The 12924-nt window shown below is 34.9% G+C and overlaps 1 protein-coding gene across 1 annotated transcript; it reads left to right on the forward strand.

Moving 5' to 3' along the window:
• The first annotated feature begins 837 nt into the window (after positions 1–837).
• On the forward strand, positions 838–8791 carry LOC135156627 (E3 ubiquitin-protein ligase TRIM71-like). Its single transcript, XM_064109403.1, has 2 exons — positions 838–1541; positions 3867–8791. Exons 1-2 carry the CDS (start codon positions 906–908, stop codon positions 5229–5231), a joined length of 2001 nt encoding a protein of 666 aa, XP_063965473.1. The 5' UTR covers positions 838–905; the 3' UTR covers positions 5232–8791.
• Positions 8792–12924: the final 4133 nt, after the last annotated feature.

The raw sequence follows: 12924 nt of genomic DNA on the forward strand, positions 1-12924 counted from the left end.
ATAATCATTTTTAAAGATCTTCTTTTCCAGGTATTATCACATGACAAATTTTCCAGATCATACCCTTCATTGAAATATTGTTTGATTTTAACTAAAAATTAAAGCGCCCAGAGTCCATCTCTATGATCCAACTAAGTCCTTCACAGTATGGCATACAAGTTTTTTTTTAATACAACGCTGTTTACTACAAGAATCCTTAAGTACTTGCCAAACGTTTTTAGGAAACATGCTTGATTTAGCAATATCGTTTAAGACTTTAAACACCGTCCAAAAAACTACTGTATAAAAGTTGATATGGCAAAACAGCGTGGTATATATAAAGATTTTTAACAGCTTTTGACTGTGTTGATTCAGTCAAACAATTCCAAGGCCAGCACAGATCGATAAATCTCGAATATTTAGATAACCAATTGAAAATAGGAATATCTACATTCTGACTAATCAAACTTTGTGATTGATAAAACTGACAAGAGTTTGTAGTGGAAGAACGATTCTGATGACATAATCATCATGTAGTCACATGGAGCCATCACCACACAGGGTATTGATATAATTATTATACCCAGTTCTATTTATAGGAAGTTTCTACTGCCGATAGTGTGCTTTTACCATTATTTGTAATCGAAAAATATACGAGGCTTTTGGATCATTGTGTACTAAATGTATATAAGCGGAATGGAAAAAAAACTCCCTCTTTCGATGGAATTATGCATACTTAACGCTGTCAAGTTCAAAGGTAGGTGGGAATACCCAGTTCTATTAATAGAAATGTCCTACTTCAATTCACAATACTGTACTTTTACTATTGCAGCACTACGAGTGATTTGTATCGAAATGCACTGTTGGCTTCGTTGTAATGTGATATTTCTTGTGGTTAGAATTCAATTAGATCTCTTTATTTAGCGATGGCTGAGAAGTGTGGATCAGAGAAAGCATCAAGCACTTCACCGAACCTGATATGTCCATTATGTCTTGATATATTTGTCGAGGCAACAATCCTGACTTCATGTGGACACACATTTTGTAGGCGATGCCTCAAGAAATACGATCTAACCCACCAGGACCTTGATCACATGGTCTGTCCTCTCTGCAGGGAGATCACCAAGCTGTCTGCCAACCGTGTCGATGATCTCCGCCTCAATGTCTCCATCAACGGATGCGTAGACGATTACCACGCCAAGTGTGGAGGAATGAATGCTGTCCTTGAGATGTGCCAGAAATGCACCGCTTGCAAGTCTCTGAAAGACGCCGTGTCCTTCTGCTTAACATGTAATTGTTACATGTGTGATAAGTGTCTGTTTTCTCATCAACAGCTTACCATGTTCTTTGACGGTCATGAGATTGTCTCCATGGATGAAGTCATCGAAGGAAAGGTCAGCATTGGTCATTTATTCGAGAAGTGTTCCATCCACAAACAAGAAAACAAGGATATGTTTTGTGAGGATTGTAAGGTCCATGTCTGTCACAAGTGCATACTCGTTGATCATCAAAATCACAAAATCAAGAACCAGATTAACTTTGAGCAGGAGTTGCGACAGAAGGTAATTGTATTCATAATTATCACTGTAGAAATGCTATTTAAAATACATAAAACGCTGTTTACTATTGAACCTTAAATAGTTATCATGGTTATTAAGAAGTTTAAAGGGATGGTCCGGGCTGAAAATATTTATAGTTTAATACATAGAGTAGAATTCACTGAGCAAAATGCCAAAAATTTCATCAAAATCGGATAACAAATAATAAAGTTATTAAAGTTTAAAATTTAGCAGTATATTGTGAAAACAGTCGTCATGAATATTCATCAGGTGGGCTGATGATGTCACATCTCCACTTTCCGTTTTCTTATGTTATTACATAAAATCATATTTTTTTCATTATTTCATACTTGTGTGAATAATTTGTCTCCCTTATAATGATATAAGTTGCAGCAATAAATATCTAATGCACTCAATCAGTCGTCAATCCAATTTTCTAGTTCTTGGAGGGAAAAAAATGAATAAACTTAATTTCACATAATAAAATACAAAAGAACAAGTGGAGATGTGACATCATCAGCCCACCTAATGAATATTCATGACGACTGTTTTCACAAAATATTGCTAAACTTTAAAATTCAATAACTTTGTTATTTGTAATCCGATTTTGATGAAATTTTTGGCATTTTGCTCAGTGAATTTTACTCTATTTATTAAAGTATACATACGTTCAGCCCGGACCATCCCTTTAAGAAATTTCTTTGAAAATCAAATAGTAAAAATCAAACTGTGCTTTTGGAAGTTTGGAAACTTATTTAAATTATAAAACAAAATTGCTGTTAAACGGTCTCGTATGAAAATTAAACAGCATTTTAAACGTAAATTTTATATAACGATGTTTTCTATTTGAACCTTACATTGACAATTATAAGCTAAAATCAAATTTTGCTGTCTAAGAGTTTAAAGACTTGTTAAAACTGTTTGAATTACTGCGGTAAGGTTAAACAGCGTTCCATATACATTTTAAAACGCATTTTTACTGCGTACGATAGGTAGATTTTTATGGTTAGACACTGATGTAAATTATTGAGGTTGATTATTGATGTCGAAACAAACAAACAGCAATGATCATTACAGTTTTTGATGATTATAAGTCTATACCTCATAAAAATGTTGATTTTAATCTAGATAGAAAAATCAGACGAGCGTAACGCTGAAAATCTCATCAAAATCGGATGTAAAATAAGAAAAGTATGACATTTTAAACTTTCACTTATTTTTCACAAAATAGTGATGTATGCACAATTAAGTCACATGCAAATGAGATGTCCGTCACTCACTGTTTATTTTGTTTTTATTGAATGATACAATATTTAAATATTTACAGATTTAACAATAAGACCAACTTGACTGAACCATAAAATGTTAAGCAGTGGTCATTCCACATGTTCAGGTAGAAATAAAACTTTGTTTCACAGGCAAATGAGGAGAAAAATTAAAATATTTAAGATTTCTTATAATAAAAAACAAAAGAAATGGTGAGTGAGTGATGTCATCAGTCCTCTCCTTTGCATACCGACCAGGATGTGCATATAACTGTTTTTGAAATTAAGCGAAATTTAAAAATGTCATAATTTCTTATTTTACATCCGATTTTGATGAAATGTTTAGTGTTATGCTTGTTGGGGGTAGACTTGTCCTTAAAATATTAAGGGTGATCGATGATGTCAAAAAGAGTAAACAGCAATGATCATTACACTTTTTGGTCATGATTATATAGTGGTCACGAAAATGATAACAACTGGACTACTACTACTACTACTACTACTACTACTACTACTACTACTACTACTACTACTACTTCTACTACTATTACTACTACTACTACTACTACCACTACTACTACCACTACTACCACTACTACTACTACTACTACTACTTCTACTACTACCACCACCACTACTACCACCACCACTACTACCACCACCACTACTACTACTACTACTACTACTACTACTACTACTACTACTACCACCACTACTACCACCACTAATACCACTACTATTACTACTACTACTACTACTGGATGCTGTTGAATACACAATAATAATGATGTTTATAATTTGTAATACCGTCATCAATATTATAAATATTGTTGCATCTAATTCATTTGTTCTTTATTCTCAATGTTGAACTACTGTGGTGATTATTATCGTTACTGTTTCAATTTGACATGTAATTTTGTATTGATATATGTTTGTTGTCTCTTTCAAGCTTATTCAGAATATCGTATGTCATTCTTTGTTTTATGATATTTCTTTCTTTCACCTTAAGGAATATTTCCAGATCTAACTCGCTGTTTTTACTTACCACATTTTCAATTCGTAGGTGACAGACCTTGCTCAGCGATGTGCTGACAAGAAAGCAGAGCTGGAGAAGAACATTCAGAACATAGAAATACAACGTCATGAGGTACACACTGCAGTGCAGACACTACTAGATGATGTCAGGCAAGCCTACAGTATCAAGGCCAAGGAACTGGAAGAAAATCTTCGAAATCTCACCGAGCAAATACATGCCTTAAAGCATAGTTTTGATGACGACCTCGACGTCGTGAAGTCAAAACATCGACAGAGGATCAAGGGTATTTGTAGTTCAATAACATTGGTTGATAATGACAGACTGGGTCATCTTGAGACAGACACTCTATCTGCTCATATCTTGCTCTGTGAGGAGCTGGATACCATGCTGAAGGAGGTTACTGATCACACTTCTGTGGAAGCTATTAAGAAGAAAGCACAGGAGAAGAGGTTCAAACCAGCAGACAATGCCCGTCTTGACCTCGGGAGTATCTCAGAATATACTGATCATCCATCTACGGCAGCCATAAAGAAGAAAGCACAAGAGAAGAGGTTCAAACCAGCAGACGATACTCGTCTTGACCTCGGGAGCATCTCAGGATCAGATCCCAAGATGGATGTCATTCAGTGTGTTGATCTACGGGGAGGGATGTATGGTATGGCACGGTACTCCAATAGCACTGTCGCTATCGGGTATGGGGATTATGCACAAGGTATTGATATCATTGATTCAAATGGTGGTAAGCAGCAGTATAGTAACACACCCTTAAGTGACATGAAATGTAGTGATCTGGTCTTGCAACGGGACGGGTCGTTATGCGTGTCGACTGGTAAAACAGAAGCCCACATCTATTCTCCCCTTGGCTCCAGGAAAGCAACAATCCACGTGAGAAACAATAGATATCTTCTCAGAGTTAACAGTAGTCCATCAGATGAAATCATCATTACTAACTATAGAAAACAAGTCTATATCTATGACCCGACGGGATCCACTCTTAAGCACACTGTTCAAACAAAGCACTATACGAGGCAGGCATCTACCACCAGGACGGGTTTGATCGTCACGAGTTCATGTTGGGGCGATCCAAGCGTAGTGACGGTCTATGACAGGGATGGGAATGCTGGTAAGTCTCTACAAGCTCCACAGGGTGTCTACACGTATGCTGCCGTGGATGAGCAGGACAGGGTGTATATAGCGAGTGTTGATTGGAAGAATGGGAAGGTGGTGATCAGGCTCTATGATCTTGATGGTTTGAACCTGAAGGAAAGAGTTGAGTTCAATGCACTTGATATGACATTGGGTTGGAATTGGTGTTACTTGGTTTCCCTCTCCCCAGACATGCTCGCCTTTGCTTCTTACATGAAGTTATATTTCATCAAGGTATCACTGTAATCCACGTTATATCACACCATGTAGTATGGAAACTGACGTGCTTTCACCCTGCTACAAATCTACTTTAACAGGTTTCGATATTCAATACTTCATGTATATTACTTACGATACGAAACCTTTTCCTAATGACAAAGTCAGTTAATGTGATACAGATACAATAAAATTTAATTCGTAGAAAAAAAGAGTATGTTTCGCAGCCAGAAGCTGGATAAAATATGAAAATTTTAGTATTTAATACGACAATATTCAAGTGATACAAGTGATAAATAAAATGAAGCAATTAATGAAGTGTAAAAATTATACGTTACTTTGCACCAATTTTACGAGTTTTGAATATACCATTTAGTCTGCAACAAACAGGCCTACCGTGCTTATTATTGTAATTATCATTTACTAACTTAAAGATAAAAATATAACTAAGTGTTTATTGAAAATATAATAAAGCAATTAGCAAATGTAATTTCAAATAAATCAAGATAATTACTATCATACTTACTAATGAAAATATTTACAGCGCATTAGGGGAATAAACGGAAAATAAGCAGAAAGACTATACTCTACACAGTATTAGACCATTTTGCTTTCACATCATGCGAAAGTTTCGTACCACCATACTCATGCCTATTCGCTATTGTATATTATTCAGTTGAATTAACTTTGGTGATGGAATGATGACTTCTTTTGGACCTTCTAGACTGTAAAAACTGTGGTGTTAAAACTGACATCAATTGGTGATAATAGAGGACCACATCCTGAGGTGTTAAAATAACACCCTAGAGATTGAACATAACACCAAAGAGTGTAAATGTAACAACCATATGTGTTTTAATAACACCTATAGGTGTAAAACTAACACCACCAATTTAACACCGGTGTAAAATAACTGGTGTGGTCCTCTATGTACACCGGTTAACACCACAGTTTTTGCTGTGTACCAACATACTCATGCGTATTCGCTATTTGTATATTATTCAGTTGAATTAACGTTGGTGATGGAATGATAAGATGACTTCTTTTGGACCTTGTAGACTGTAAAAACTGTGGTGTTAAAACTGACATCGATTGGTGTTAATAGAGGACCACACCCTAAGGTGTTAAAATAACACCCTAGAGATTGAACATAACACCAAAGAGTGTAAATGTAACAACCATAGGTGTTGTAATAGCACCTATAGGTGTAAAACTAACACCACCAATTTAACACCGGTGTAAAATAACTGGTGTGGTCCTCTATGTATACTGGTTAACACCACATATTTTGCTGTCTAGACGTTTCTTGCATTTTGTTTTTGATAAATATGTGATCTTCTCCAAGAGGGAAAGATATACCAACCGCTGATAACCAGTTATTAAAAAACCCAAATATTTGCTGGTAAAAAAAATCTCTTTTTGTTTAAGAGTAGTCTTGAAAATATACCGTTTTGATTTTCTTTGTTTTAGAATGTTTACGAGACATGTGTAGAATATTTCTTATTCTTCTTTTGTCATAAATCCCTTTGAAAGGGAATGGAAGCATTGTAATGGTAATTACAGGTGGAGATGTGAATATATAATTTATATTCATTTTTCAATATATGCGTGTATAAATATAAACTTGATCTCAATTATTATTTACATAATAGTGCATATAGAAATGTATTTTCTACGGTGTATAGTATAATTACAAATCTTGAATTATCGTTATATTAAGGTGTAGAGGCTTTCTAAGAATTATTTAGAGAAAATTCATACAGATAGATTTCACTATCTTTGATTTCAGATTAAGTAAACGATTGCTATACTCAGTTTTTATTGCCCGGTGTTCTCTCTCTAAATTCAAGCATGTAACAACGATCACTTCAGATCCCAGAATTTGACACCCATCAAAACTGCTAAATTCTTGCAGTTTTAAAAGAATATTTATGCAATCCTTATCCCGAATTTGCACCTAACAAATTGGTGTTAAAAACCCAAAACTAATCCACCGCTTATTTCGAAATTAAAAATGGAAGTTTAATCAAGTAAAAATAGATAATTGTATATCTGGAAAATAAAAATAACAACTAGCTTTTTTAGTACAAGCCCCAAACGACGAAATTCTGCGATTGCGATTTTAGGATCATGAAAACAGCCTTAAATGAACGTTCTGAATAGAACCTTTTTACGCAATAATTCTAGAGACCAAGGTATCACCTTTAACGTATTAAGGGCGCCAACTCCAGGTCGATCTGTGGTTATTTTTTTAATAACATTTCATTTTAATGTATAAATGATTTTTTTTCTTGTGTAAATATCACGATTTATATTATTTTACAAATGCATGCCATTGAATTACTGCCCTCTCAGAGGTTAGTCTATGAGATTCTTTTGTTTATAAAATGTAATAGTTATGACTAATGTTTTAAACGACTCTGTTTATCCCTTGGGAAAGAGTATTTTGATTTGAATTGATTACAACATTTATAGTTTTATAATTTCGGTATAAGGTTTTTTTATCATTTTGTAACATATGTTTCGTGACGCCATGAATGCATCACTATTAGTGACTATGCGTAGCTATTAGATGAATTTATTTTGAATGTATAATCAGTGACATCTGGGTCCCGTAGCACAAATTTGAAAGAACAATTCTGATTGGTTCCTATTCAGTCTAGTGAAGAAAATACGCATGCAACGACGATCTTGATAGGCTATTTCATTTAGCGAGTAATCTGTTATCGCTAACCTTTGTGTTATCTCGCCTAGTTAGTTTAACATGAAAAAAGAGCAAATGGGCTTCGTGTTTTGAAATGCACTTCTGGGGCCTGTTACACGAACCTTAACAAGCATTTTAGATGAATATCTCTACGATTGATTGAATTGACTACAATGTACAATTAATCATGAATACCAAGCCTGCGATCAATCGCTAACCTTTGTGTTACAGGACCATTGTAGACTTATATACTGTATAAATGGGAATGGTATATGTATCGATTATTATCAACTATATAATATAATGATATAGAAAATATCTTATCTCTTGATATGCTGAATGTGGAATCTTGTTTTATACTTAAATCAAGAATCACCATTACAGATGAAGGGGGCCTCAAGCTGCAAATCATATTACATTATACAAAGGCTACATTTTGATATTCGATTGTTTTATTCTCTTAGGCCAATATATATTAGAGTGCATTTAGCAAAGCAAAAGAGAAAACAAATAGAAACAAAACAGATATCCGATTATTTTATGAGATATAGATAGAAAACGAGGGAAAATTATTCCGAGAGGACAATCTAGAGTTTGCTATCTAAAAAAGACCAATGTATATTTGATTAGAATTGAAGTATATCGAGCACATAGCTATTATTCCTTTATAAATTGAATCTATGGATTTATCTTTTCATTAAATTGTAAATAATAATAAAATTGAATCGAATCTGCTAAAACTTTGAACATGTTGAATACTAACTACATAGAGCGCTTGCAAAAGGATGAGAGGCGGGGGGAGTGGAACTTCAAAGTTAGTGAATCCTACCAAAAATGAACATAATATGTATTTAAAATGTTCAAGTTTTGCCATGTAATAATGAATTCAGGTGATAAATTATCAAATTCAATAAAGTTTGTTTCTCTTGGCTCGCTGTACATTGTAGTGTTGTTGTCTATATTCAACTCTCCGCATTAAGAAGTGTATTTTGTGGCGGGGTTCACTAACTTTTGAGAAGGAATAGTGTACAAGGAACGGGAGCCACTGTTACTAAGTTGTTAAAAAAATAGAAAATATACAAAGACGGAGCAACAAAAAACCACAAACAAACACAAAAAACTTTAAAAAGGAAACAAAGAACAACAGAGAGAGAGAGACAAAAATAAACATTGAAAAAATTACTACTAGAAAACAGAATGAAAAAAAATATACACAGACAAAGGAAAAATAATAAACACAGACAATAGGAAATAAAACAGAGAGAATGGGAGAAAGCGGGGGAGGGAGGGAGGGAGGGAGAGAGAGAGAGGGGGGGGGGAGTATAGGGAAGAAAAAAAAATGAATTCAGTTTTAGAGACTAAACACAAAGCTATAGACTGGTGTGAAAAGGACGTAAGATTTTATGCAACAATGAAAAATGTGTGTGAGAGATTCTTTTGCGAAATTGATTGAGTTAATTTACATATCTATTGTGTATATCGTGTAAAAAAAAATTGTATAGGCCCTTTTTAGTTGAGCACAGCGAGCCTTTCTTCTTAGCATCTGCTTGGAATACTTTTGGGTAATTAGAAGATTGGGAGGAGACCCCAGTAGCTTTAGTTTTCTTGGCATTGCATCTTTAGACTTTGTGAAGCCAACATTTGCAGTCTGAGGCAGTCACCATTTTAACTTTTATGCTGATTCAACTTTGAATTTTGACTTTAAACTAAAAATAAACCTTTTTTCACTGCTATAGCAGTTTTTTTCGACAGGTATTGGCTGAAACTTTTACGAGCCTGTATGAGGTCAGATTTAAGCAGAAAATATGCCGTTTTATGCCTGTATTGAAGAAGCCATTGGTGAGTTAATTTGTGATTTCTTCTCATTTTATTTGAAAAAAAAAAGAAACAAAAACTGTGAAGAACTTCATAAATGATTTGAAATGATATTGATGTAAATTTTGATAAAGCGTATGGAAATAATCATGCTTGTGAGAAAGATTGTAGACAGAATAGGTTATTTTGCAAAGTTTATGTGACAGTTGATTAAAACTTTGTAAATGATATTGTTGAATGTGATTTGAACCTCAAAAGTTACAAAAAAATCTCGTTTATATTAATTATATTATGACATGGCGGATTTAAAGAAAGAAATAAAGAAAGAAAGAAAGAAAGAAAGAAAGAAAGAAAGAAAGAAAGAAAGAAAGAAAGACAGAAAGAAAGACTTTTTTTTGACTTTTCAAATGAAAACTTTATTTACAAATTATAATCACAAAAGTCAGGTATATAATAAAAGAATAGTTTGACATAAACATTCAAATGAGATCAGGTTGATTACAAGCACAGAGTTATAAAATCAAATGTTTAAATGAGCCATGCAATGCTGCCCTCGTTAATTGTAAAAAGTAATCTATTCATACACCATTTACGTGAAAAAGCATCAATATTAGAACATAATTTGTAATAAGTAAATTCATAGAGTATTCTGTTTTTGAGACGATGTAACCAAATTATAAGTGGATCGGTGAAATTTGAGGTACGGTACATAAAATAAATTGTACTTTTTAAACTAATAATAAGGAAATTAGCAAGGCGGATAATCTTTCTGTCACGCCCTCTGGCATGCGGAATGAGTGCCCAGTACAGGTCAAAATTAAGTTTGAGAGAGGGGAGGAGATTGTTCAACAGTCTATGAAGAAGATTGAGAGGGGGTTGAATTCCTTTACATTCGATGAACAGATGTTGAATGGTTCCTGCTTCTCCGCACCATCCGCAAAAAGAAGAAATGTCTGTATTAAGATGATGGAGTACAGTGAGCGACGGTAAAATATTGTGAAGGAGTTTGTATTGAATATCAGCCTCTTTTTTAGGTGTTGGTAGTTGATAGATAGATAGCCAGTTCACTTTTGTAGATGGATCGAGAAATCCAGTATCATGCCAATGTGAGCTTGATGAGATTGTCGTGTTATCTAGTTCTTTCCTGTAGATTGTGTAGATGGCTTTAGAAGAAGCAGTAAGTCCATTTTCGGAAGAAGCCAGAGTGAAGTTGATCGGAGTTACTGGAACAGACAATAAATCAGAGTATTCGTGTTGACAGCCTGAGTCATTAAAATATGTAGGAAAAACTAGAGAGTGCAGTTCGAATGAGTAATGTTTCACGTTCGATGAGACGCGATGATGGTTGTCGAAGTCCTCTTGGAAAGTTCTTTTGGAGACAGCTACTCTCAATCCAAAGACCGGTTGAGTGGTTTATCAAATGGCGAACTAGTTTCACTCCGCATGCCATCAGGCGCGTCGGAAAAAAATTATCAACATCAATTGCATCAATAATATGAAAACTACTTAAGGGCATGTTAATTGCATGGCTGAAAGAGAGGGATTGTGTCACAATTCGAGCTCCAGATGTCAACCAAGCTCGCAGAACTTCACTATAGTAAACTGGAAGACTTGTGTAAAACTTAGGATCAATTCTTGTAAAGAACAAATGGTAATCAAATCCTAATTTACAATACTGTCTCAGAAAATGAGCCATAAAGTCATTTACTGGATGAGAAATTAACAAAAGAAACCGTTGAATAATCGAAAATCTGTAAGTTAGAACACGAGCTTGGAGACAAGCTAGCCCCAGCCCTCCTTCGTCAGGTTTTTCATACAACACTTCTTTCTTTAGCCAGTGCCGCTTATTTGACCAGATAAAATTCACAATTAAATTCTGAAGTTCGTTTAATACATTTTCAGGAGGAGAAAGAACTGCAAGAACATGAAATATTTTTGATGCAGCGAGCTGGTTTGCAATCAATACCTTGCCTTTAAATGAGAGTGAGTTCGATAAACGAGACCACGAAATGAAAGTCTTATTAAGTCTTTCTTTACATTTAATCCAGTTTTGTTTAGAATAATTAAAGGTGTTCCCTAAATGAACTCCTAAAAAAGGGAGACCTTCACTATTCCAAGAAAAGTTGAGGGGTTTATCATTCCGCCCTTTCCAACGGCCGACCCAAAGGCCTTGTGATTTTTTTGTATTTAAACATGCAGCAGAGGCCAGACTAAACATATTGTAAGTTTGTTCAACTAATTCAAAGCCAGCATCGGCTGTAACAAATATCGATACATCGTCTGCATATGCAGATACTACACAACGTTTGTTAATAGCAGGGATATTTAATGCATGATTTGACACGTTCTCTCTTAGTGAGTTCAGGAGAGGCTCAATGGCGAGAGTATATAGCAACCCTGATAGAGGGCATCCCTGTCGTATTCCTTTCTCAAAGGGGAAGGGAGCTGTCAGGGATCCACACACTTTAATAAGGCTTTCAGCCCCTTCATACAGAATTTGTATATAAGATATAAAATGACTTCCAAAGCCCATGCGTTTCATAACATTGAATAAATAAACATGATCTACATTATCAAATGCCTTTTTCTGGTCCAAGTTCAATACAGCCAAAGAAATATTATCAGTGTTTGCATAGAACAAAATATCTCTAATGAGATTAATGTTGTCATAAATAGAACGACCGGGGATACAATAACTTTGGTCTCTTCCAATAACATGGTCAATGCATGATTTTAGCCTACTGGCAAGCAGCCTAGCAAAAATTTTATAGTCTGTGTTGAGGAGGGAGACGGGACGCCAATTTGAAATATCAGCGAGGTCTCCTTTTTTGGGGAGTAAAGTAATGACCGCCCTCCTAAAAGAGTATGGTAAAAATCCAGATTCAAGAGAGGAGGTAAGAACTTCGAGAAAATCATCTTTGAGCATGGGCCAAAAGACATGATAAAATTCAGAGGTAAGTCCATCGATACCAGGAGACTTATTTTTGCCTAGCTGCTTGACAGCATTATCAAGTTCTTCTACAGATATTGGATTCTCAAGGTCCTTTGATAAGGACGGATCAAGCGTCTTGATATTTACAAGTAAACTATTGATGGCGCTCTTGTCAGTTGGCTTTCGAGTGTAAAGAGATTCATAAAATTCCCGAACATGATTTTTTATCTCAGAAGGGTTCTCCGAAATACGTCCCGAAGCGAGCCGAATGC

Source organism: Lytechinus pictus, chromosome 14, assembly GCF_037042905.1.
Source record: "Lytechinus pictus isolate F3 Inbred chromosome 14, Lp3.0, whole genome shotgun sequence".
Classification (NCBI taxonomy): Eukaryota; Metazoa; Echinodermata; class Echinoidea; order Temnopleuroida; family Toxopneustidae; genus Lytechinus; species Lytechinus pictus.

Excerpts from the sequence above, each read along its gene's own strand:
- LOC135156627 (XM_064109403.1), top strand. The coding sequence starts at position 906 with ATGGCTGAGAAGTGTGGATCAGAGAAAGCATCAAGCACTTCACCGAAC. Across the intron at positions 1,542-3,866 it reads AGCAGGAGTTGCGACAGAAG|GTGACAGACCTTGCTCAGCG; the intron begins GTAATTGTATTC and ends TTCAATTCGTAG.